At 34.7% G+C, this 23,847-nt stretch overlaps 1 protein-coding gene and 1 long non-coding RNA gene across 8 annotated transcripts in view; one reads left to right on the top strand and one right to left on the bottom strand.

The window, feature by feature from the left end:
* The window catches only part of ZNF654 (zinc finger protein 654), an 88,950-nt gene that overhangs the window by 62,075 nt on the left and 3,028 nt on the right, over window positions 1-23,847 (top strand). For 2 of the 6 annotated variants that reach the window (XM_012454645.3, XM_012454648.2), the window contains 5 exons: window positions 8,030-8,165; window positions 10,693-10,895; window positions 11,553-11,692; window positions 17,241-17,382; window positions 20,942-23,282. In XM_012454645.3, the coding sequence (XP_012310068.2) occupies window positions 8,030-8,165; window positions 10,693-10,895; window positions 11,553-11,692; window positions 17,241-17,382; window positions 20,942-23,282 (2,962 nt within the window). The remainder of the gene's footprint in view (window positions 1-8,029; window positions 8,166-10,692; window positions 10,896-11,552; window positions 11,693-17,240; window positions 17,383-20,941; window positions 23,283-23,847) is intronic. The other 4 variants (XM_064380010.1, XM_064380009.1, XM_021667264.2 and 1 more) reach the window with 3 other exon arrangements.
* LOC110567543 (uncharacterized) overlaps window positions 4,511-23,847 on the bottom strand; it is a 27,548-nt gene continuing 8,211 nt past the window's right edge. The window contains exons 2-3 of one of the 2 annotated variants that reach the window (XR_002477935.2): window positions 23,204-23,312; window positions 4,511-4,906 (exon numbers count right to left, since the gene is read on the bottom strand). This is a non-coding gene — a long non-coding RNA (uncharacterized LOC110567543). Of the gene's footprint in view, window positions 4,907-6,939; window positions 7,006-23,203; window positions 23,313-23,847 lie in introns of those variants that run through there. The other variant, XR_010343917.1, reaches the window with a different exon arrangement.

Below are 23,847 nucleotides of genomic sequence, written 5' to 3'. Positions count from 1 at the left end.
TTGGAATCAATCTTTGTCCATCAATAAATGAATGGATATTTAAAAATATGGTATGAGATATGGTATGTGTGTGTGTACACACATACACACACACACAGTGAAATACTGTTTCATCTTAAAGAAGGCAATCTTGTCATTTACAACAACATGAATGAAGCTGGAGAATATTATGCTAAGTGAAATAATCCAAGTGCAGAAAGAGAAATACTGTATGATCTCACTTATATGTAGAGTGTAAAAATGTTGAACTCACAGAAGCAAGAGTAGAATGGTGGTTACCAGGGGCTGAAGGTGGCAGTGGATGGAGAGATATTGGTCAAAGAGTACAAAGTTTCAGTTAGACTGGATGAATAAATTCTGGGGGTCTATTATACCTATGGTTATTATGGTTAATAATAATAATGTATTGGACATTCAAAAACTACTCTAGAAATAAATGTTAAATGTTTTCATTACAAAAAAGTAAGTATGTGAGGTGATGAATATGTTAATTAGCTTGGTTGTGGTAATTATTTTACAGTGTATACATATATCAAAACATCACATTGTACACTGTGAATATATATAATTCTTTTTTTTTTTTTTTTTTTTTTGAGACAGAGTTTTTGCCCTTGTTGCCCAGGCTGGAGCGCAATGGTGCGATCTCTGCTCACCACAACCTCCACCTCCTGGGTTCAAGCAATTCTCCTGCCTCAGCCTTCCGAGTAGCTGGGATTACAGACATGTGCCACTATGCCCAACTAATTTTGTATTTTTAGTAGAGACGGGGTCTCTCCATGTTGATTGGGCTGGTCTCAAGCTCCCGACCTCAGGTGATCCACCTGCCTCTGCCTCCCAAAGTGCTGGGATTACAGGTGTGAGCCACCACACCTGGGCAATATATACAATCTTACTTGTCAATTAGAAATAAAAAAGATTCATTGAAGCAATAGGGGCCATTGTGTACATCAATGGAATTGTTGATTGGCAAGTTTCAATTTAGAGTAGGTGAACGGGAGAATTCCTAACAGCCAGAATTAGGAATGCGTGTATATATCCACAGTGGTGGATTTTTTTTTTTTTTTTAAGAAAATTAGGTTAATCTTTTTAAAGAAAAACTAACATCCTTCCTTAACCACGTTGTATAAAATAATACCGCCTGTAACACACACACGAAATAGGTGTATTGTCTAAAACTGTTTATTTCATAGTCCATTTATTACCACCTTGCAAAGTCTAATGGAGGATGAATCAGTAAACGTATTGGTGGGATGAAAACATCAAACATTTACTTGTAGAGTCTACTTTGACTATGCAGAAAAGATGAAAGTTGAAATATGCTCAACTGTGAGAAAAAGTATAAGGGAAAATATTTCACTATCTATGAAAGAAACATATTTGATAAATGTGCCATACATTTAGCATTGGGAGAGGGAAGGACTGTTAAAGTTTCAGATTCTGAAATCACTTCGTGATGATTGTGTTTCTTACATAATTTTTGGGTAGCAATGGGTAAAGCTTTGATGTTTTGCCATTGGCTTTTATCTATTTGAAATGGTTAATCCTGTTTAATAATTCTTACATATCACTACCTCAAAAAGATTTTCACTTTCTGTGTTTTTTCAAAATAATCTTCTGTTTGAGAAAAAAAACCTTCCTTCAATTCAGTACTCGGGAGGCTGAGGCAGGAGAATCACTTGAACTCAGGAGGTAGAGGTTGCAGTGAGCCGAGATTGTGCCACTGCACTCCAGCCTGGGAGACAGAGCAAGACTCCATCTCAGGAAAAAAAAAAAAAAAAATGGCAAATTAAACATGATTGCTTTTTTGTAAAAGAAAATATATAACATCCTTAAATTTTATAACATTATGAATTGCTTTTCTATGAGATAACCAATGAAAGTATAATAAGAATTATGAGTATTCTCATTTCAAAGTATTATAAAGACTACTGTATTTTGAAGATTATATTTTTATTATATTAACCATATTGAAGACCCTTTACATTTTGTCTTAATTTGCTCTGCAGTAACTTGCTTATGAGTGAATTGTTCTTGAAGAGGAACAAGAGACAGAGTTATTTCAAACATAAAATTTGTAATAAATAAACTTGAGACAGTTAAGCCAAAGGGATCAAGAGCAAGCTTCCAAAAGATAGGACTGTCAGTGTCAACAAATTGTATACATTTCAGGAAAGACCAGTATACCCTGACATGGGAATAATGACATAGAACAGTCATTTCAGGAGAGGGTACATCCAACCATAAACAAAGATTGTGAGCATCTTGCAGTCTAGTATTGTCAAGAGTAGGCATGTAACTGCTTTTAAAAATCAGTGTTAGGGTTAACACTTCAGAACTAGCTCTGAGAGCACATCATTGAAGCATTCATTGTTCACTGAAAGATCATGTAGAGTGTCCTAATACATAACAACTAGACCTTTCAGCATATTAGTGCTTGAAACAATTTATATTTTTCCAGATAAAATATAGAAAATGTAAGCTATAAGGAACTGCACAGGGCATTAAAGTTCAATCTCATTTTTAAATAAATGATGAAACTAAGTACCAGAGAGATTCATTCATTAATCCACTAAACAACAATTATGGGAGACTAAGTAACTAGCCTAGGCAGTTACTTGTAGCTTAGGCAGTACTGTGACCTGTTCTCTGGACTGACTCCAGTATTCTTTCTGCCAAATCAAGTTTTATATTTATTTCTTTGTATGCGAACTTGTGCTCAAAAAATCTTGCATGCACCTTAATTCTGCTTCAGGGCCTATGTAGTACAGGTTAGGATGATGACAGTAGTTGGAACAGTGACAATTAAGATGGTAGCCATATTAATTCATTACTTATTTTAAAATGCTAATGATAGGGTTGTACTTCCATTAGATTGTAACTACCAACTAATTTTGAAAAATAACTGCTTTTAGTTGATGGTTTTACTGTAGTTATGATTGGCTTCCTCTTCAGATAAAACTGCTAATTAAAGTAGCATGTACATTTGTTACTTTTTATCATTTATTAAACAAGGAATCATTATTCATATTTTAAATATTCAGTTTTAAAAGTCCCAAAAAGGATATCCTTAAATAGTTCAATGAGTACATAATTCTACTTATTTTTTAAAATCAAATAATGTAACTTATAAGCATTCACACATTTTTATAATTGTGAGACAGAGTCATCTTAAAAATTTTTTATCCAATTCCCTTATTTTACATAACTGAAATTAAGCCCCAACAGAGTTGAGGTTGATAGAAACAGAATGAGGGCCTAAGTCTTACTCTCAACCCAGCATTCTTTCTAATTCTTTCTAGGCCATATTCCCTAATCTATTATAAATAATGATATGCTCATATGTTTACAGTAATGTATATGGCAAAAGAACAGGTTTAAATAAATGTTTTATTTATACTGCTCTCTTGAGAGCTTCATGGTCTAAGATTTTAAAACCTGAAGACTGCCTTATTAGCGACAGGGAGGGATGAAGGAAACTGTAGTTTGGTGATCTGAGTGGTAGCTGATAAAGGCCTAGACTAGACTGGTATTGTAGAAATGGCAAGGAAGAAGCAAATCAGGAGATGGTGAAGAAAACTGACATGATAATCAATGGAAGACAAAGATGAGTTTTATATTCAGCCCCAAACACAAATATAAAAACAAATAATACCTAAGACCAGGAATTTCCAGACTTCTGATATAGTATACAGTTTTTAAAATACAGTTTGAGTGCATATCCCCTTTATGTATATGTTACTTATGCACATGTACTCATACTGTAAGTACACTTAAAAAGGATAAAACTAAAATAATGTTTTAAATTCAAGAGTATAAAGTGACAGTAGTGTGATTATGCCATATTTTTGAAAAATAATCAAAATTATTGTATCATAGTGATACAGTAATTCAGTTTTAGGTTCAGTTTACTTTGATGTTTGGTCGTAAGTTAAAAGGATACTTTTGATAGAAAATTTTCTTTTCTGGGCATTAGGACAAATAAGTAATGCATGTGGGGCCTAAAGCCTAGATGACGGGTTGACAGGTGCAGCAAACCACTATGGCACACATATACCTATGTAACAAACCTGCATGTTCAGCACATGTTTCCCAGAACTTAAAGTAAAATAGAAAATAAATAAAAAGAAACCAAAGATGAGCAAAATAAAAAAAAAAAGAAAATTGTCTTTTCTGAATCATGGTGCTTAGTTTAAAATGCCTTCTGTTAATTATGCGAAAGTGAAATTTGACTACCAAATTTGTATTCCTAAAGTCAGTTTGTTTTCTTTAATACTAACCACTTTTAACAATGAATTCAAAAGTCATTAAAATGCTTCAGTTGAAAATTTTTTCAACAGAAAATTATTTTTTTAATGGCATAATAGAAGTATTATAGGTGACACACTGATTTTTGGCAACAGCAATCATAATGCAAACACTTCCAAATTACAAACATTCATTTTAAATTATTTTCTTTGTAAGAACTTTCTATTGAAAAACAGTAACTTTTTTTCATTGTTATAACTGTCCCCTTTATTTTATATGGGCAAACTCAGAATGATAAATTTTTGAAATTATCAGGTAAATATTCCTCAGGAACTTACCATAAAAAAGAATGGCAAATTGGCCGGGCATGGTGGCTCACACCTGTAATCCCAGCACTTTGGGAGACCGAGGTGAGCAGATCGCAAGATTGGAGGTTGAGACTATCCTGGCTAACAGGGTGAAACCCCATCTCTACTAAACACACACACACACACACACACACACACACACACACAAAAGACAGGCATGGTGCCACATACCTGTAGTCTCAGCTACTTGGGAGGCTGAGGCAGGAGAATCACTTGAACTCAGGAGGTGGAGGTTGCAGTGAGCTGAGATTGTGCCACTGCACTCCAGCCTGGGAGACAGAGCAAGACTCCATCTCAGAAAAAAAAAAAAAAAAAGAATGGCAAATTAAACATGATTGCTTTTTTGTAAAAGAAAATGTATAACATCCTTAAATTTTATAACATTATGAATTGCTTTTCTATGAGATAACCAATGAAAGTATAATAAGAATTATGAGTATTCTCATTTCAAAGTATTATAAAGACTACTGTATTTTGAAGATTATATTTTTATTATATTAACCATATTGAAGACCCTTTACATTTTTGTCTTAATTTGCTCTGCAGTAACTTGCTTATGAGTGAATTGGATAGGTGGTGTTCTGTAGCTTTACTCTGGAATTTTCATTTCATTCAGATTCATAGTGCTTCCGTTTACACAGATTTCCATACAACCCTATTTTGATTAAAAGGTTATTTATTATTGAGGATGTATCTTCTCTGGCACACTTTTCCTTTCCTGTCTTGGTTTAAAAAGTAAGATATCAACACTTAAGATAGTAATGCAAGGCCTTCCTCTTACACAATAATGTACAGAAGACTGGCCTAGTACAAATTTTCAGTATGGCAGGAGAAGAAATTAAGTTTATTACGGATTAAGGTAGCTAGTGGAAGTTTCTTGGGGAAAGTGGGTTTGTGGAAAGATAGGATTTAGACAGACTTATGGAAGTTGTAAGAGAATGACATGAGAAATGGCATAGGTAAGAAAAGACAAGGTGAATTTTGGGAGATATGGAAGAGACCAGGCTGGAGAAAAGAATTCATGATGTGCAATAGGTGAATGCGTAGGTAGGTAAGTCCAGAAGTCCTTATATTTGAGATTAAAGTAGGACCTTCATCTGATGATAAACTGCTGATGGGTCCAGACCAGTTATGTAGAATGATATCTTTTGCTTTGATTGGACCAAAAGCTAGCTTACATTAGTTGAATTTTGGGGGCAGTAATCTGTATGTCTAGAGTAATTTGGGAGCTTGCTACCTTGCTTACCTTGGGAAGTTTCAGTTGATCATTATTTTTACCCATAAAGCTGTTGCCAAAAATCATTACAATGTTCCATGTATGTTAAATTCATGGCTGATCAATACCTTTATATTTACCTTATATTTAATGAATGCTCTGAACATGCTGACATGTGGACATGCAGAAATTAATTTCATGCCAAAGAAATTAGACGTCCTAAAATAAAATATTTATTCAAACTATTTAAAAAATACTAGAAGAAATAATAGTGCCTAGCTAACATCTTTTGAATGCTTACTACTAGGCACTGTCTCAAGCACTTTCCCATACTGTATATTACTTCATCCTCACAACAATCCTATGAAGTAGGTGTTTTAGTATCCATTTTGTAAAGGAAATGACTGATAGAGCACAGAGAGGTTAAGTAACTTGCCCATTGTTTGTAGGATTTTTGTTTGCTTGATTGCTTAATTTGGGACCAACCTTAAATAACTTTTAGAAGATATTTGTTTTCATAATGTTTGACTATAAATGATGTTTTGACTTATTTGACTGAATGGTTCTTTATCTTAAAACTTGATTTCTTCTACTATTTTGTTCTCTTATAAAACAAGTAAAACATTTTGTATATTTTAACCATATAGAATGTGGCATATAGAAATCACTTTATAATCTCAGCAAATAATGAAAGAATAGGACAGTTTAATAAAAGCCAAGTGTTTGTAGCCACTTTGAATATGTAGCCTTGATTCATCTAATAAGTAACATTTCTGAAGATATGTTTTTTAAATTCTGAAGCTTTGCTTTATAAATTATAAGTTTTTAATATCTGAGAGATTTTATGAGCACAGAATTAAATTCTGGCAATTGGTTGTGTTTTGATTGATGTACAATTAATAGTCAGCTTTTTTTGCTTTTTTTTTTTTTAACATTGCCAGTTTCTACATCTAGTTTTTTTCTTAAGGCTTTAAGCTCTATTTGTACATTATTTAAAAAAATGTCAAATTAAATGTCAAATTGTCAAATTAAATTCTCTGAACCATTTTAAAAAACAATACCTCGGCCGGGCGTGATGGCTCACATCTGTAATCCCAGCACTTTGGGAGGCTGAGGTGGTGGATCACAGGGTTAGGAGATCTAGACCATCCTGGCTAACACGATGAAACCCCATCACTACAAAAAATACAAAAAATTAGCCAGGTGTGGTGGCAGGTCCCTTTAGTCCCAGCTACTCAGGAGGCTGAGACAGGAGAATCGCTTGAACCCAGGAGGCAGAGGTTGCAGTGAGCTGAGATTGCTCTACTGCACTCCAGCCTGGGGGACAGAGCGAGACTCCATCTCAAAAAAAAAAAAAAACCTAACAAAGTATGTAATGAATCAAAAAGCATAATCAAACTTAACAAATCTTGTAAGTCTAAATCTACTAAATGAAATTTATAAATTCATTAAATTAATGACAAGTCCAAGCATATTCTCTGAAAAACATTTCAAGTATCTTTAAAAAAACCCAGAAAACGTATGGACAAATTCACAGCTATTGCCCAATTTACCAGTACATCTTTATCTTAAATCTAAAGCAAAGTAGAGGTTGGATTTACTTATTTATAGGTTAGATTTATTTATTTAACCTGTCATTTCTTTATCCCCAAAATGCGAATCTGATCATCCCATAAAGGGAAATAGAATCTCCATCTTCCAGCCTGCTGCCACAACTCAGATTATATGTTTGGGATCAGGACAGGAGACTTTTGTCTACCTGCCAACCAGAGACTACATTTAGAAGGCACCCCACATCCCCTGCCCCAGCCTCTCTCCTTCTTGTCAGGCTCTTTCCTGCCATTATTAAGAGGAACTTTATGTGCCTTTATATAAATTTAACTGAACATTTAAGTTTCAGTTTTTTGCAACCTGGTTCTTTTCCTAGAAATGATCTATCCCTTAGGTTTTTCCCTTAGGTTACACATCATCCCTGTTTTAATGGGATTTTCTAAATCCAGTTATATGCATACTGTATAACCTTTGGCATTAAAGCCTATTTATATTCATGGGGTTTTGACACCCTACTTAAGTTACAATAGTAACCCTTTCTCTTTTATAATTTAATAGCTGGCCATCAGTCATTTTATTGACAATAATGATCAAGTTTAGTTTTTAACCCCTTTAAATTCACAGAGTCAAAATGGTTTTTCTCTCCTAGGAATGCCAGAATCACCTCCGCAGATATGGAAATGTGAATCTGGAACTGGTGACTCGAATCATTAGAGATGGTGGCCCATGGGAAGATCCAGTGTTGCAAGCTGTTCTTAAAGCTCAGCCAGCATCTCAGGAGATAGGTACTTAAAGAGATTCAAAATCAAACCAACATTTGTGAGAAGCAAATACACTTTCATTTACTAACTAGAGCAGTAATAGTGATTTTTCTTCATTTTATAATACTGAATAATGGAGTGATGTATTTTCACATGAAAAGTGTTTGTTTTTTCTAACCTGGTCCCAAGTGATTTCTGACACCAGGTTTGGTACATTTATTTCTCATAATGGAAATTCTGAGTGGTAACACATCTACTAGATGTTACTTATTTAAAAAGAGTATATTTTGTCACTTTAGTTATATTTTTAAAATCTGTTTAAGTAGGAACATCTTTTTCTTTAAGAAACAAAAACTCTGCTTTTAATGAAAGCACATGGAATCTCCCTTCCCTTACACAGGAAACTCGATGAGGGCTGGAACTCTGAATTTTTGTCACTACTATTGCATATCCTATAGCTAGCCCAGTGCCTGGTACAGAGTAGATGCTTAATTTGGTGATTGAATGAATGATCACATGATGAATGCATGAGTGAATAAGTGACTGAGTGAATACATTTGAATGCCAAATACTCTAGAGCAGTATTTCCCAAACTTTATGCATTAGAAGTTTTGTCTCATACCCTTACTACATGCCTATTTCTTTGGTATCAACTCCTGTCCAATCTGATTTAACAGTCCTTTGTAAGCCAAAATTTCCTTTCAAGGCAGGAGGCTTTGTCAACTACTTTTAGTTAATTCTTTATAAAAATGTTCCCCATATTATTCCTGAACCCCCAGAACATTTTGGATCACCAAAACTGTAGAATGTAAGCTCAGCAATAGTGAATAAGCATAGAAGTGTGGCAAACATTTAAAAGTGTGGAGAGAGCCTATGGAGTTCAGTCATGAGACAGCCAAGAGGAAAAAAACAAGACCTCCCAACCCTGGAACCAGTTAGACCTTGGTTTGGTGAGAAAGACACTTCATACTACATATTCTGTTGAGCAGGTTATTTCCATTAGTCACAAGTTAAGGGGTTAGGGTGAGTTGTGAATGCAGTTGGGTAGAGGAGGACTTGTGATGGAATGGGAGATGGAACAAGACTAGGAGGGTGAGGTTAAGGTACATGTGACAGTGTTATGAAGAACCCAAGGGATTAAAAAGGACACTGGTGTTTGATGTGTGGATCTTGGAAAGGGATTAAAAAAAAAACCTGAAAAGGGAGAGAGCTGGAGCTGAGGAAGAGGAGTTAGGTTACTGAAGAAATATGAAGAGTCAAATATATAGGAAAGGCACGGGTGACAGACTAGAGGAAATTATGAAGAGATTGCATGTGCCCAGAGTGGGAAGGAGCTAGACAAAGACAGAGCTTCAAGAGAAGTGAGGACAGGGGAGAAGAAAGTTTGAGATTTTAAGGGAGATTTAGGCTTCACTAACATAAGATCTAGAATAAACCTGTTGTTGGTTGGTCTGAGGGCTGATGGCCTTTTAGGCTGGGAATTAAGATAAAAAAACACTCCTTTGATACCTGTACTAGCACACCTCACACTTTGGGAAAAGCTGTTCTAGAGCCTCATTTATATGGATGACTTTTCTCTAGTTGGTGATCATTAGGGTAAAGACCAGACTGAAATTATCTCTGCATTAACTATACACATCAACGTTTGCATAACATATATTGTAAACAGAATTGCAAGACATATGTTTAAGCCAAAATAAAACATTCATAAGCACTTTAGAAGCTACCAATTAAATATAAGTAATTAAAATACTTCTGGATTCAAAATCATGCAAATATGGGTTCCAGTTCCTGCTCTGCCACTTAATTCTTTGTCCTTGGGCAAGTCATTTGACCTCTCTGAGACTCAGTTTTGCAATCTATAAAGCTAGTATCATAATACCCATCATAAGGTTGTTGTTAGGTCTAAATAAATTTATATAGCTAATGGTGTTTATATATTTTAAAATTATGTAAAAATATTAGTAATTATCCTTAGTGATACATAAATGTATATTAATAAGCAGTCCTATTTGGCACTACTTTTGGATTAATTTTATCTTTAAATAAAATATATTTTTCTTGTGATTCAACTTTTTCATTAATTCAGATTACATCTATAATGTGAACTAACATGGTTTTAATGTGACAGATTAGGATTCAGCCTTTTAATCTTAAAGAAAATATTGAGCAGTAAGAAGATAAAGTATGTAATCTTAGACTAAAAAAACATCATAGACCCATGTTACTTGGAAACTATTTTAACTTATTAATGAACTGAAAGAAGAAAATATTTTTCTTTTTAAAATTTTGTTTTTATTATTTACTTTTTAGACTGAGAAGAAATCAACAAATATTTCTTGAGCACTGTTTTGGTGTCACTCTTATTTTCCTTTTTCCAACCATATAACTGAATATTCTTTTCACAAATAAACTCCTACTAAGGAAAATGCTATTTCATTAACTAGTTAAATCTAATTAGAAACCATATTTTAGTGGTAAAGTTTCAAAGAACAAAGTTTGAGAGAATCTTTTCTTGAGAGTAATAGAGTCTGTTTTCTTTTTAATATAGTGAACAAATATTTAAGTTCTGAAAATCCACTGTTCTTTGAACTACGTGCCAGATACCTAATTGCTTGTGAACGCATACCCGAAGCAATGGCTCTTATTAAATCTTGTATAAATCACCCAGAAATCAGTAAAGACTTATACTTCCATCAAGCACTCTTCACATGTCTGTTTATGTCACCTGTAGAAGATCAGCTATTCCGGGAGGTATTGTTTGAGACTATTTTTGCCTATTACCATTTTAACCCTACCAAAAAAAAAAAAAAAAAAAATAGTAGCCCACTGTTGTTGTTAAATTCCTTTTACAGTAATGCCAAAGACTTAAGGATTACATTATCTAGATGTGTTTTCTTTTGGCACCATAACTTAAGGTCATGTTGAAAAATCTGATATTAACAAGTGATGAAATCAATAAAATATACTCATTAATAAGTATTATTATTCACATTGCACTTTTGATATGATGGAGAAGAGGTCAAATAAAAGCCAACAAGCTCATAGCTTGCCAGGAGTTAAAAAAAAAAAAAAACCCAAGAAGCATTATGATCTTGCAAAATAAAGTACTAGAGGAAAAATGCTCGTGTTTATTTTGTTTCTTAAGGTGAAGTGATTAATCTTTTCCTAATGGATCGTATGTACCTATAGGTTGTGGACATTAATGAGATTAAAAGTAGTCACTGTAAAATGTAGGTGCTGTACAATGAAACTATGAAACCATGAAAATACTTCTGTGCAAGTCATCATTGTCTTTGTAGAAGAAAACTAGAAATCTAAGTAATTTCTTTTGAATGTTTAAACATTTATTGCAACTAGCTTCTTAGATATTTTTAATGATATGAACTGATTTCTCTTTTCCTCTTACAGCATTTATTGAAAACTGATTGTAAGAGTGGAATTGATATCATCTGTAATGCTGAAAAAGAAGGCAAAACTATGTTAGCCTTGAAACTCTGTGAATCCTTTCTTATTCCACAGCTCCAGAATGGGGATATGTACTGTATCTGGTAAGTGTTTATAATAAAGAAACTGGAATGGTAAGATGGGCAACAGAAAGAAAATTGTCTAGCAGAGTGTGGACTTTATTTTTTAAATTGTGTGAAAATGTCAAGCTACTTTTTAAAAAAATGTATTGTGTAAGGAACAATAGTAGATTCTAAGAACTAGAGACTTTAAAAAGAAAAGATAATGTACCACTAAACTGATAGTGTAAATGTTTAAAGGATGTGCTAAAATGAAACAATGGTTTGAAATTAAATTTTAATTTGGAGTCTGAGTTTTTAAAACATTTAAAAGTTGCTAGTAGGATATATGAAGCAGCAGGTTTACCCTAGCAATCATGTAATTTAAAATGTAGTATGAGTGATTTTAGGTACCTAAAATAAAAACACTCTTCAAGGGCTATTAAGAATTTCTGTTTCCTCAACTCCAGTACACCCATATACCCATATATACACATACACACAAAAACTCTTAGCACTTTGCTATTTCATTAATTCTTAACAAAAAACTAGGTTTCATTTGCTAAACATAATAATCTGAAATGATCATGGGCTATAAACACTTTTTTAAAATCTCAGATACTTAAAACAATAACTTGAAAACATATAGCTGCATATCATAATACTTCAATATTTTTGGCTGGTTTTTTTGAGGGGCAGGGGAGAGACAGGGTTTCACTCTGTCACCCAGGCTAGAGTACAGTGGTGCAATCACGGCTCACTGCAGCCTCAACTTCCTGGGTACAAGTGATTTTCCGCTTCCACCTCCTCAGTAACTGGGACTATAGATTTGTGCCACCATGCCCAGCTAATTTTTGTATTTTTTTGTAGAGACAGGGTTTCACCATTTTGCTCAGGCTGGTTTCGAACTTCCTGGGCTCAAGTAATCTGCCCTTCTCAGCCTCCCCAAATCCTGGGATTACAGGCATGAGCCACTGTGTCTGGATCTCTTCTTGTTTTAAAGATTAAAATCTTCAAACTCAGAGATGAGAGTTAAGTAGCTAGTTAGTAGCAGACTTAGATCTAGAAACAAGTAAATTTGTTTTCTATGGATTACAATATACTTTTAGTTAGATTGATTATGCTAATTTTTATTCTAATTTATACCATGTAAATTGGAATTTCAAATAGAGAAAGAGATTAGGAGGTAGTGGTAAGACATACACACCCTTATATACAGTTATGCATCACTTAATGATAGGGATATATTCTAAGCACTGTCAATAGGCAATTTCCTTGGGTGAATATTGTAGAGGTACGGACCTAGATGGTATATCCTCCTGCATATCTAGGTTGTATGACATAGCCTATTGCTCTTAGGCTACAAACCTGTATGGCAGTGTTACTGTACTGAATGCTGTACTGTTACTGTACTGAATACCATTATAACACAATGGTAAGTATGTCTATGCAAACATATCTAAATATAGAAAAAGTACAATAAAAACATATTATAATCTTATGTGACCATTGTTGTATATGCAGTCTGCTGCTCACTGAAATGTTGTTACACTGCATATAACTGTAGTTTTTGAAGTATTATCATTTTTTGTTATGTAGTTATTTGGAAACTGAAAAGTCATGACAGTTATAATAGATATTTTCCTATAGAATAGGAATGTTTTCTGTCCTTAGCTATATCACACTATTTAAACAGGGTATCTTTACTTCTTTCATTGTAATATACTCTCATAAATAACTAGAATCAAGTATATACATATAAAAAAAAAAACAGAAAAATACATTTTATTTCCTTCTTCTCTTGGTAACCAGTTTCTACTCTTTAGGGAAGGACCTTAAAAATACTATAATGCCTTTATAATGCCTGTCTTCCAGTTCCTGACCACAGATACCTTCTAAGAATAGAAGCTCAGTGTCTCCAGCTGCCTAACCAGAAAGGAGTCTTTAGCCTTCTTTTTGGCCATTCCTTCTAAGTAGTGTGGGTTCTGATGGCCTACCCTCTTATTTCTTCTGCCTCTTTTCTACATTTCTGAATGTTAAGGTCCCTTTTCTTCCTTCTAAAAGTTAATTTTACTTTAATTTAACAAGCAGGATTCTTTTTAGCTTCCAAAGTCTGTGCTGTCTGTTTCATCCTGGTCTTACCTATAGTCAGCTTGTCATTTATCTCCCCTCTGTGTGAACAGAACCAGATCCAGTTTTGCTGTATCCCAAGCCAGTGGGGCAAGTTGCTAAGCCCATTTCTCTTACACAGTCATTAATAATAATAACAGCTGCAAATATTTGCTGAATGCTTCCTATAGTCTTTGCTTTATATATGCATATGTCATTTAATCCAATAAGCTTATGGAGAAAATATTGTGTTCAAGCTGTTCAGCTAGTAACTAGTGAAGCCAGTATTCAGACAGGCAGTCTTCCAGCCTCTGCAATATTAAAATTATTTAAAATAAATGGGTCAAGTTGGAAAAAAAAAATCTGCATTGTAAGGGTAACTGACCTCATTATATAGTCTTTTCTCAGAAAGCATATAACTTAATCATAATATTAGTAGTTAATAGGGTCTTTTATTAGCAGTTACCTGGGAAATGTGTTTGAACACTGAATGACTGCTGTGTTTTCTGATGTACACTCTGAATAAAGGAAAATGTATAAAAGCTTCATTAAACCTGCTCTTTTGGTCTTCTAAAAGAAGACTATTGATGGTTTTCAGAATTTTTTTTTTCCCTTCAGAATCCACTGTTCAACTAAAACCTCAGATCCCATGTTGTAAATCCAATCAAAGTGGAACTTCATAACACAGAAGATTTCTGCTTTGCCTGCTCAAAAGCAAAGATCCATCCTGGTAGCCTTCTCTTGGCAAACTTATTAGGATATTGCAATGTACATTTTAAATGCTTTCAGCATTTAGGGGAAGTATATGCCAGACATTTCACCTAAGTTTTTCAATTCTCTCTCTTAATTCTTTTAATAAAGATGTTGAATGGGAATAATCCCAACCTTTATGTATAAGAAAACTATATAAAAGAGATAACAGTCATACAGCTAGTAAGAAATGGAGTTGGAATTTGTACTAGTTTGTAAGTGATAGCATCTGTGCCTAACCAGTATAGGAAAAAAGTATTTAGGGTGCAGCAGTATGAGCTACATGAAAGGCAGAATGAGCTACATGAAAGCTACATGGAAGGCCACAGGTGGTTCTCAAAGATAACTGCTACCAGGGACACTGAGATTGCTAATGTTTTCAAAATCTGCTTCTTTTTTGTCATTTGGCTTAAGTCTCTCTTGCTGCAGACCAGCAGGAACATCAGCAACTCCTAAGCTTAATAGTTTAGAGTTGAGAACATCCCAGAGATTCTGACTAGCCTGACGGGGATCACTTTCTCACTCCTGAATTAATATCTGAAGGGGATTGCAGAGGAGGGTCACATAGGAGATGTGGCCACTGGTATTCTACCTTTGTGTATTGGGCTTTTCCTGGAAAAGGGTGGCTTATTGAACTGGGATTGCCACTCCAATTAGTGTATAATGCTGTATTGAGATTTAGGTATCTCTTATTTACAATTTCATGTTCTTGCCACTGCATCGACTAAACAATGTGTCATGGTATGTATTTACAATATATTAATGGTTGGGGAAATAGGTAGGACCTATAAAATATAAACAAGGAGGCATATGATAGGGATGAAATCAGTAAGAGGGATAAGATATTTCCTGAAGTAGGTATCACTTTAGTTTGGTGTATTCATGAAGGCTTTCCTGAAGAGATATTTGATATAGAGCCTTTGAAAGATAAGCTGAACGTAGTGGCTCATGCCTGTAATCCCAGCATGTTGGGAGCCTGAGGTGGGTGGATCACGAGGTCAGGAGTTCAAGACCAGCCTGGCCGAGATGGTGAAAGCTTGTCTCTACTAAAAATATAAAAATTAGCCAGGCATGATGGCAGGAGCCTGTAATCCCAGCTACTTAGGAGGCTGAGGCAGGAGAATCACTTGAACACAGGTAGCAAAGGTTGCAGTTAGCCGAGATCGAGCCACTGCACTACCGCCTGGGCAACAGAGTGAGACTTTGTCTCAAAAAAAAAAAAAAAAAGAGCTTATCTTAGGAATGAAGTACTTTCCAAGTACGGCAGTCAGCATAAACAAAAGTGAGAATAAATGAAGCAGTTTAGCTGAGAGTAGGGAGTTCCTAAGATTCAAATCCTGAACCTTCTAACTCTAAAACCCACATTTCTATTGCTATTAACTTTGCATGAAATGTGATCAGAGAGGCTGAAAACAGATCAGGTTAGAAACCACTGTAGAAATATGTTTGTAAAATTGAAGGGCCTAAAGTGGTAACATTGAGAAAGAATGATACAGATGAGAGCAAAAGTATACTTGAAATGTAAGACCCTGCAAGATAAACAGGTTAGAACCAGACCAGGATAGAGGAATGTTTACTGTCACTGACTGATCTAGGAAATCATCAATTTTGCAGGAATATGACTAGTTATGAGTGAGTTAAGGGGATGGAAAGCAATATAGATGGAAATACCCAAGCATGACAACTGGAAAGCAGTAAAAGCTAGAGATGTGGTAGGAAGGCATGAAACCTTGTGAGAGTTCTAAAAGAGTTTGAGTGCAAAAAAGAAGGAGTTAGTGGACTGAAACTTAATAAATAGCTAGTGTGAAAGGGAAGTGGAATTTTGGTTTTACTTCTCATTTGTTGCTTGTTGTCATTTTCTGTTTTGTGTTTTCTGTATTGTCTAAGTAGACAAAGTGCACCCTCATGATGGTAATCAAGCTGTCCTTAGATTTAATACCTATATGTGCTGAACTCAAAGTATATGCTCAGTAAATCACTTTTAAAAAATATTTTCATTATTTTAATACTTTTAGATTATGATGCTTTGTAAACTTTTATGATGTTTTAAAGAATTCTGATTTGCTAAAATGTGACATCCAAATATATCAGCTCTATCATATGATTTGCCTTTGCCTCAAAACCCAGTGCTCCTAGCCTTGTGTATCATATATATATCAATAACAGTGGCCATATTTTAGAACAGAATCTACCTATGAAACAGTTCAAATGGTCCATAGCCTGCCTGTTTAAAAGTAGAAAATCTGAAACATGCTATTTCATGGTCAATACTATAACATACTTGCAGTTTTAGTCTTTAGTACATTTGATATCTTAGTAAACTGAAAATGAAAAATATGAACCGTTTCTTTATAGAAAGTCTTCAACATTGGTTTCTAAACTTAGAAGTAAAATATTAATTAAAGGCCAAAGTTTATTATTTTTAAGTAGTATCAGTATTGGTACATTTGGATTAGAATTTCTGTTTTGATCCAATACGGAGGCATCTTAGGTATGCCAGCATATTGTTGGAATTCATTCCTTACCACTGTACATTGTAATTTCTGATCTTTCTTCCTCTCCCAACTTCTTTTACTCTCATATAGGTAGCAGAAGTAGCTTGGGGGTGAATGTAATACATATTTACACTCATATACATTCCAGCCAGGGCACTATAGAATCAGGGAAAGATAGCTAATGTCTGTATTTAAATCAACTGTCATTTTTGATAATTCTCTTTTTTTCTCATTTACAGGGAGTTGATTTTCATATGGAGTAAACTACAGCTTAAATCTAATCCTTCAAAACAAGTTTTTGTAGATCAGTGCTACCAACTTTTAAGAACAGCAACTAATGTGAGAGTCATATTTCCTTTCATGAAAATCATTAAAGATGAGGTAAATAGGATATATTTATCCCTTGAATTTAAAATTAAGTAACAGTTCACTGAAACTTGAATCTCTTTTGATAAAATTTATTTGATTTTAAAATTGAAGGAAAGGATGATTTTAAGGCCATGTAGTACATGAAAGTAGATCCTGCAGATCTTTTAGTTTTTCCCCCAAAATATCAATAGGACTTTGAGTATAAAGATAAAACCACTTTGCATTTTAGGTAGCACCATTAAACTGAATCTTTATGTTGGTTACTTTTAAATATATAAGGAGGTGTTTATTAAATAATACATTTTAATTTTTTACATATTTATGCGTTTATTACATTCATTATCACACTACTCATTAGATGTACAATCATGTAGTGACATATTCCCATGATACAAAGTTGGCAGCATTCTATCAGAGGCTTTGTTTTTTTCTTTTTTGTTTCTAATTTATTTTGCTAATTGCATTCATGGTATGCTTATTAAATAGTGAATTATCATTCAAATGCATTCTCAAAGTTAACCTCTCCTTCCAGCAAAAAAGGAAAACTATGTTACAGAACACGTCTTAACATCTGATGTGCATTAGAATCACCTGTAAAACTTAATTTTAAAAAATAAAGATGTGGCCGGGCGCGGTGGCTCAAGCCTGTAATCCCAGCACTTTGGGAGGCCGAGGCGGGTGGATCACGAGGTCGAGAGATCGAGACCATCCTGGTCAACATTGTGAAACCCCGTCTCTATTAATACAAAAAAATTAGCTGGGCACGGTGGCGCGTGCCTGTAATCCCAGCTACTCAGGAGGCTGAGGCAGGAGAATTGCCTGAACCCAGGAGGCGGAGGTTGCGGTGAGCCGAGATCGCGCCATTGCACTCCAGCCTGGGTAACAAGAGCGAGACTCCGTCTCAAAAAAAAAAAAATAAAAAAAAATAAAGATGTATCCATATTTTTGTACCATGATTCTTATTTATACCAAAAATTGAGATATATTATTATAGAAAGTTTACAATATAAGTGAGGTTTTGCCAGCCATCACAGAGCTTTCTTATTTTCACATGTGTGGTAAACCTAATAATATATTATAAAAGGAAAATTCAAAGATGAAATAAGTATTAAAATATGATGCTTAACTGTTTATACTCTACTAAAAAGACTTTCATGTGTCGTAATAAATCATTCAATTGCCTCAGTACTGTGAAGAGTCATAAATACTATGTGAGCTCAGGCGACATTATAGATGGCATATCTAAAAAGGGTTCACAGAAGAAATACTTCAAGCTGACGTTTAATAGTACTAACATTTGTATAGACTTTTATAGTTTACAGAGCACTTTTTCTTCATTTTATTATTTGTTTTTCACAACCATCTGGTGACAAAGGGTAGCAGAGAAATGTGGGGAAGTGGGTGGGAGATGAGACTAATGGAGAGACTGCGTGTGGTAGGAGTGGTTGTTGGAGATACTTAAAGGGATGTGAATGCTACAATTCATGCATTTCATTGAACAAATTGAAACTTCAATTCATAAATATCCTGGAACCATCAAAAGATTTCAGGTAAGGAAGTAGCCTGTTCTCTTTTTTGATAATCTTAACATTTTTAAACTTGAGCATCTGTATACATTAAAATTTTATGAGCCAAGATAGAGGACGTAATCTGGGCGCAATGGCTCATGCCTGTAATCCCAGTACTTTGGGAGGCCAAGGTGGGTGGATCACTTGAGGCCAGAAGTTTGAGACCAGTCTGGCCAACATGGTGAAACCCTGTCTCTACTAAAAATACAAAAATTAGCCAGGCATGGTGGCTCACGGCTGTAGTCCTAGCTACTTGGGAGGCTAAGGCAGGAGAACTGCTTGAACCCAGGAGGCAGAGGCTGCAGTGAGCCGATATCACGCCACTGCACTCCAGCCTGAGTGATAGTGTAAGACTCAGTCTCAAAAAAATAAAATAATAAAAAAGATAGAGGATGTAGACAGAAGTTTGGAGAAAGAAAAGGAATTCTGTTTTGAATGAATGGATTTTGAATTTGCTGTAGCTGAAAAATCTAGGTAGTAAAGTCTAATTATAATTGACATTTAGAAATAAGAAGTTGGAATTCAGAAAGGATTCCAAGTTGTAGATAATGGATTTATAGGAGCAAACTAAGTAAATGGAATAGGTCTGATTTTCACTCACTCTGCAAACATTTATTCAGAGGTTATTGTACCAACTTTTATGCTAACCATAGATATAAAAAATGAGATACTGTCCCCTGTAATTTAGGAATTCAAAGTTGGGTGAGGATACACACAAGAGATGTTTATAAAACAAAATGGAGGCCGGGCGCGGTGGCTTATGCCTGTAATCCCAGCACTTTGGGAGGCCAAGACGGGCGAATCATGAGGTCAAGAGATTGAGACCATCCTGGCCAACATAGTGAAACCCCGTCTCTACTAAAAATACAAAAAAAGTAGCTGGGCGTGGTGGCAGGTGCCTGTAGTCCCAGCTACTCGGGAGGCTGAAGCAGGAGAATTGCTTGAACGTGGGAGGCAGAGGTTACAGTGAGCCGAGACTGCGCCACTGCACTCCAGCCTGGCGCCTGGCGACAGAGCAAGACTCTGTCTAAAAACAAAAAAAAAACAAAAAAAAAAACAAAAATGGAAATGTTTTTTAAAAATAAGTTATTCTCGGTGGAAAAAATGAGGAATTTTAACTGTACCTCAGGGCAGAGACCTTCAGAGTAGAACTGATTCTCAAAGAATGAATAGGAGGATCAGTAGGAATTTACTAGCTGGATAAAGTGAGAATAAGATATGTAAAGTTAAGGTCTGCCTGTGGGAATGGTAAGTAGTTCTGCAGGGTTACACAGCATGTAAGAGACTAAGAAAACGTGAGGCTAGCAAGGTAGTAGTCCTCCCTGTAATCTATAATATACCATATGTAGGCAGTATGACATATGTACATATATATGATGTTAAGGACATTATTATGGTGTCTCTTCCAAACAAAATAAGCATTTCGATTATTCCAAACCACTAGAGACACTATTATAACTAAGAGGGGTCGACAACTTGGATAAATAACATTACTTAATAAGCAAAATAAGTAGTATTTTTTCATATAGCATAATAAAAGTTCCCATAGGCAGTTTTTTTAAGCCTAGTTTATTTCTTGATGTGGAAAATTGACAAATCTGTTAAAATACATGTAATTTTGACCCTTCTCTCAAAGAATATGAGATTTGTACCTAAAATAATAAGTGGGGGTCTAGAACTGTAAGAAATCTTAATCACCATAAGTTTATGAATCACCATAAGTCTATTTTGTATTATGGGTAGTAAGGCTTGTCAAACATGAAAATTAAACAAATTAGAAGCTAAAAGGCTATCCCAGATTATTCTCAAGGTAAAAAAAAAAAAAAAAAAAAAGAGAGAAAGGTCTATAAAGAGTAAAGGCTACTAAATAAGGAAAATTGCACATTGGAATACCATGTTTATTTAGCTTTCATTTTAAGAGTTGTATTTTTTAAAGATGGACTAGTATAACCATCTTTTTGGAAGAAAAGAAGTATTTAGCACTAATATTTTTGTTTTTACAGGTGGAAGAAGAAGGCTTGCAAATTTGTGTCGAAATATGTGGTTGTGCTCTACAACTCGACCTTCATGATGACCCCAAAACTAAATGTCTGATTTATAAAACAATTGCACATTTTTTGCCAAATGATTTGGAGATCCTCAGGATTTGTGCACTCTCAATATTTTTTCTGGAGCGCTCCTTAGAAGCATATCGTACTGTTGAAGAGCTTTACAAACATCCAGATGAAGAATATAATGAAGGCACAAGTAGTGTTCAAAATCGTGTTCGTTTTGAATTACTTCCAATTTTGAAAAAGGGATTGTTTTTTGACCCTGAATTTTGGAACTTTGTAATGATTAAGAAAAACTGTGTAGCATTATTGAGTGATAAATCAGCAGTTAGATTTCTAAATGAAAGCACACTGGAAAATAATGCAGGTAATCTAAAAAGGACAGTGGAACAGCAAGGTTTGGATGAAGGGTTTGACTCTCTTACAGATCAGAGCACTGGAGAGACTGATCCTGATGATGCATCTGGAGTGCAGCCTAAAGGTCAAATTAATATGAAGAAAAACCTTACAGCTCTTAATACTTCCAGAGTAGATCACAATGTCCCAAGGCATCGTTGTATGTTATGTAACAAGGAATTTCTAGGTGGTCACATTGTAAGGCATGCCCAGGCTCATCAGAAAAAAGGCAGTTTTGCATGTGTAATATGTGGTAGGAAATTTAGAAACAGAGGACTTATGCAGAAGCATTTAAAGAATCATGTTAAGAAGATACAGAGACAGCAAATTGCTGCAGCTCAACAGGATGATCAGGAAGTCACTGCTTTGGAAGAAATAAATTGTTCTTCCATTTCATTTGAAAATGGGAATTCTGATAGTAAGGATTTGGCAGTAGAGACTCTTACTTCTTCTAGTGAAGGAAACAAAGAAGTCATCCCTGAGCATGTGGCTGAATTCATTGAAATTCCCATAAGTGTACCAGAAGATGTTATTGAAAATGTTATTGAAAATGGCAGTCCTGATACTTCTTTAAATAACGTCTTGAAGCCTTTACCTGAATGTAGGGATGATTATGAGGAAGAAGAGGATGAAGAAGGTGACTATGAAGAAGATGATTATGACCTGAATCAAGAAACTTCAGTAATTCATAAAATCAATGGAATTGTATGCCATCCAAAGGACATATATGCCACAGATCAAGAAGGAAACTTTAAGTGCCCTGCTCTTGGCTGTGTCCGAATATTTAAAAGAATTGGATTTCTAAATAAACATGCAATGACCGTACATCCAACTGATTTAAATGTGCGACAAACAGTAATGAAGTGGAGCAAAGGAAAATGCAAATACTGTCACAGGCAATTTGAAGATTCTCAGCATTTCATAGACCACCTTAACAGACATAGCTATCCAAATGTGTATTTTTGTTTGCATTTTAATTGCAATGAGTCATTTAAGCTGCCATTCCAGCTTGCCCAGCATACAAAAAGTCACAGGATATTTCAAGCTCAGTGTAGTTTCCCAGAATGCCATGAGCTTTTTGAAGATCTTCCTCTGCTATATGAACATGAAGCTCAGCACTACTTAAGTAAAACACCAGAATCATCTGCACAACCAAGTGAAACAATTCTTTGGGATGTTCATACAGACTCGGATCCTATTCATCAGGAAAAAGACTCATCTAGTAATGAGAAACAAACTATTAGTCTGCCAGTTTCTACTAGCAAATCAAGGAAAGATTCTACAGAACCAAAGACATGTATAGAAAGTATGGAAAAGAAAACAGACAGTTTAGTTCAGAATGGAAATGAACGTTCTGATGACACTGTTTCAAATATAAGCTTGATAGACCAAAAGATGCCTGACATAGAGCCAAATTCTGAAAATAACTGTAGTAGTAGTGATTTAGTCAATGGACACAGTGAAGTAGAGCAAACACCTTTAGTTTCATCAAATCCTGCTTTGAAAATGGATACAAACAGAATCAGGACAGAAAATGGTTCCATTTTACCCAGTGTTGTACCACAAGAACACAATACCTTGCCAGTATCTCAGGCACCTTCCAAACCAAATTTGACAAGTGAACATACTTCATATGGCTTAATTTTAACAAAACCATACGTCAGACCATTGCCTCCCAGTTACCTTGATGAACGGTATCTTAGTATGCCAAAACGCAGAAAATTTCTGACTGATAGAGTAGATGCCTGTTCTGATCAAGATAACGTGTATAAAAAATCAGTGAAAAGATTAAGATGTGGCAAATGCCTGACCACCTACTGTAATGCAGAAGCACTTGAGGCTCATCTTGCACAAAAGAAATGTCAGACACTCTTTGGATTTGATTCAGATGATGAAAGTAAGTCTTCTATCTTCTTAGTAGATATATCTGTAGAAAGAGAAAATGGCATAAATATAACTATTATAGATCCTTGAGATTTAAAAAATTTACATTTGTGTAGTAGTGAAGCACTACTCCATATGTTATTTCCTTTAATATATACAGCCAGTGTGAGGTGATGCTAATATTACTGTTTTATAGATCAAGTAACTGAAATTCACAAGTAATTTGGATAGGCATTTGCCTATGAACTTGCAAGGCAGAACCTGAACACAGGTTTTTCATATTCTTTGATTATACTTCTTCCATTTTATCAAAGGTTCTTCCTCATTCCAAGTTTCATGTAATGAAAGTTGTAATTTTGATGGGAATTATTTTTCTTATGCATTCCAGAATATAAATCAAGTGAATCTGTGTCTGTTAGAAAAATAGAAGTAAAACAAGAACAGAAAATAATTGAGAAACAAAATCAGAAAAAGAGCTTACTTTTCTACTAATATCAGTATCCTTTAAAATGACAGGGTATAAATTAAACAGGAATCTGAGTTGGAATTGCAGTCAAACGTCGTAAAACGTGAATTAA

This window comes from Aotus nancymaae, unplaced genomic scaffold, assembly GCF_030222135.1.
Source record: "Aotus nancymaae isolate 86718 unplaced genomic scaffold, 86718_ANA_hifiasm-v0.15.2.pri h1tg000022l_1, whole genome shotgun sequence".
Classification (NCBI taxonomy): Eukaryota; Metazoa; Chordata; class Mammalia; order Primates; family Aotidae; genus Aotus; species Aotus nancymaae.
Note: the sequence above shows the minus strand (reverse complement) of the source record. Positions and strands in the feature narration are given on the sequence as shown.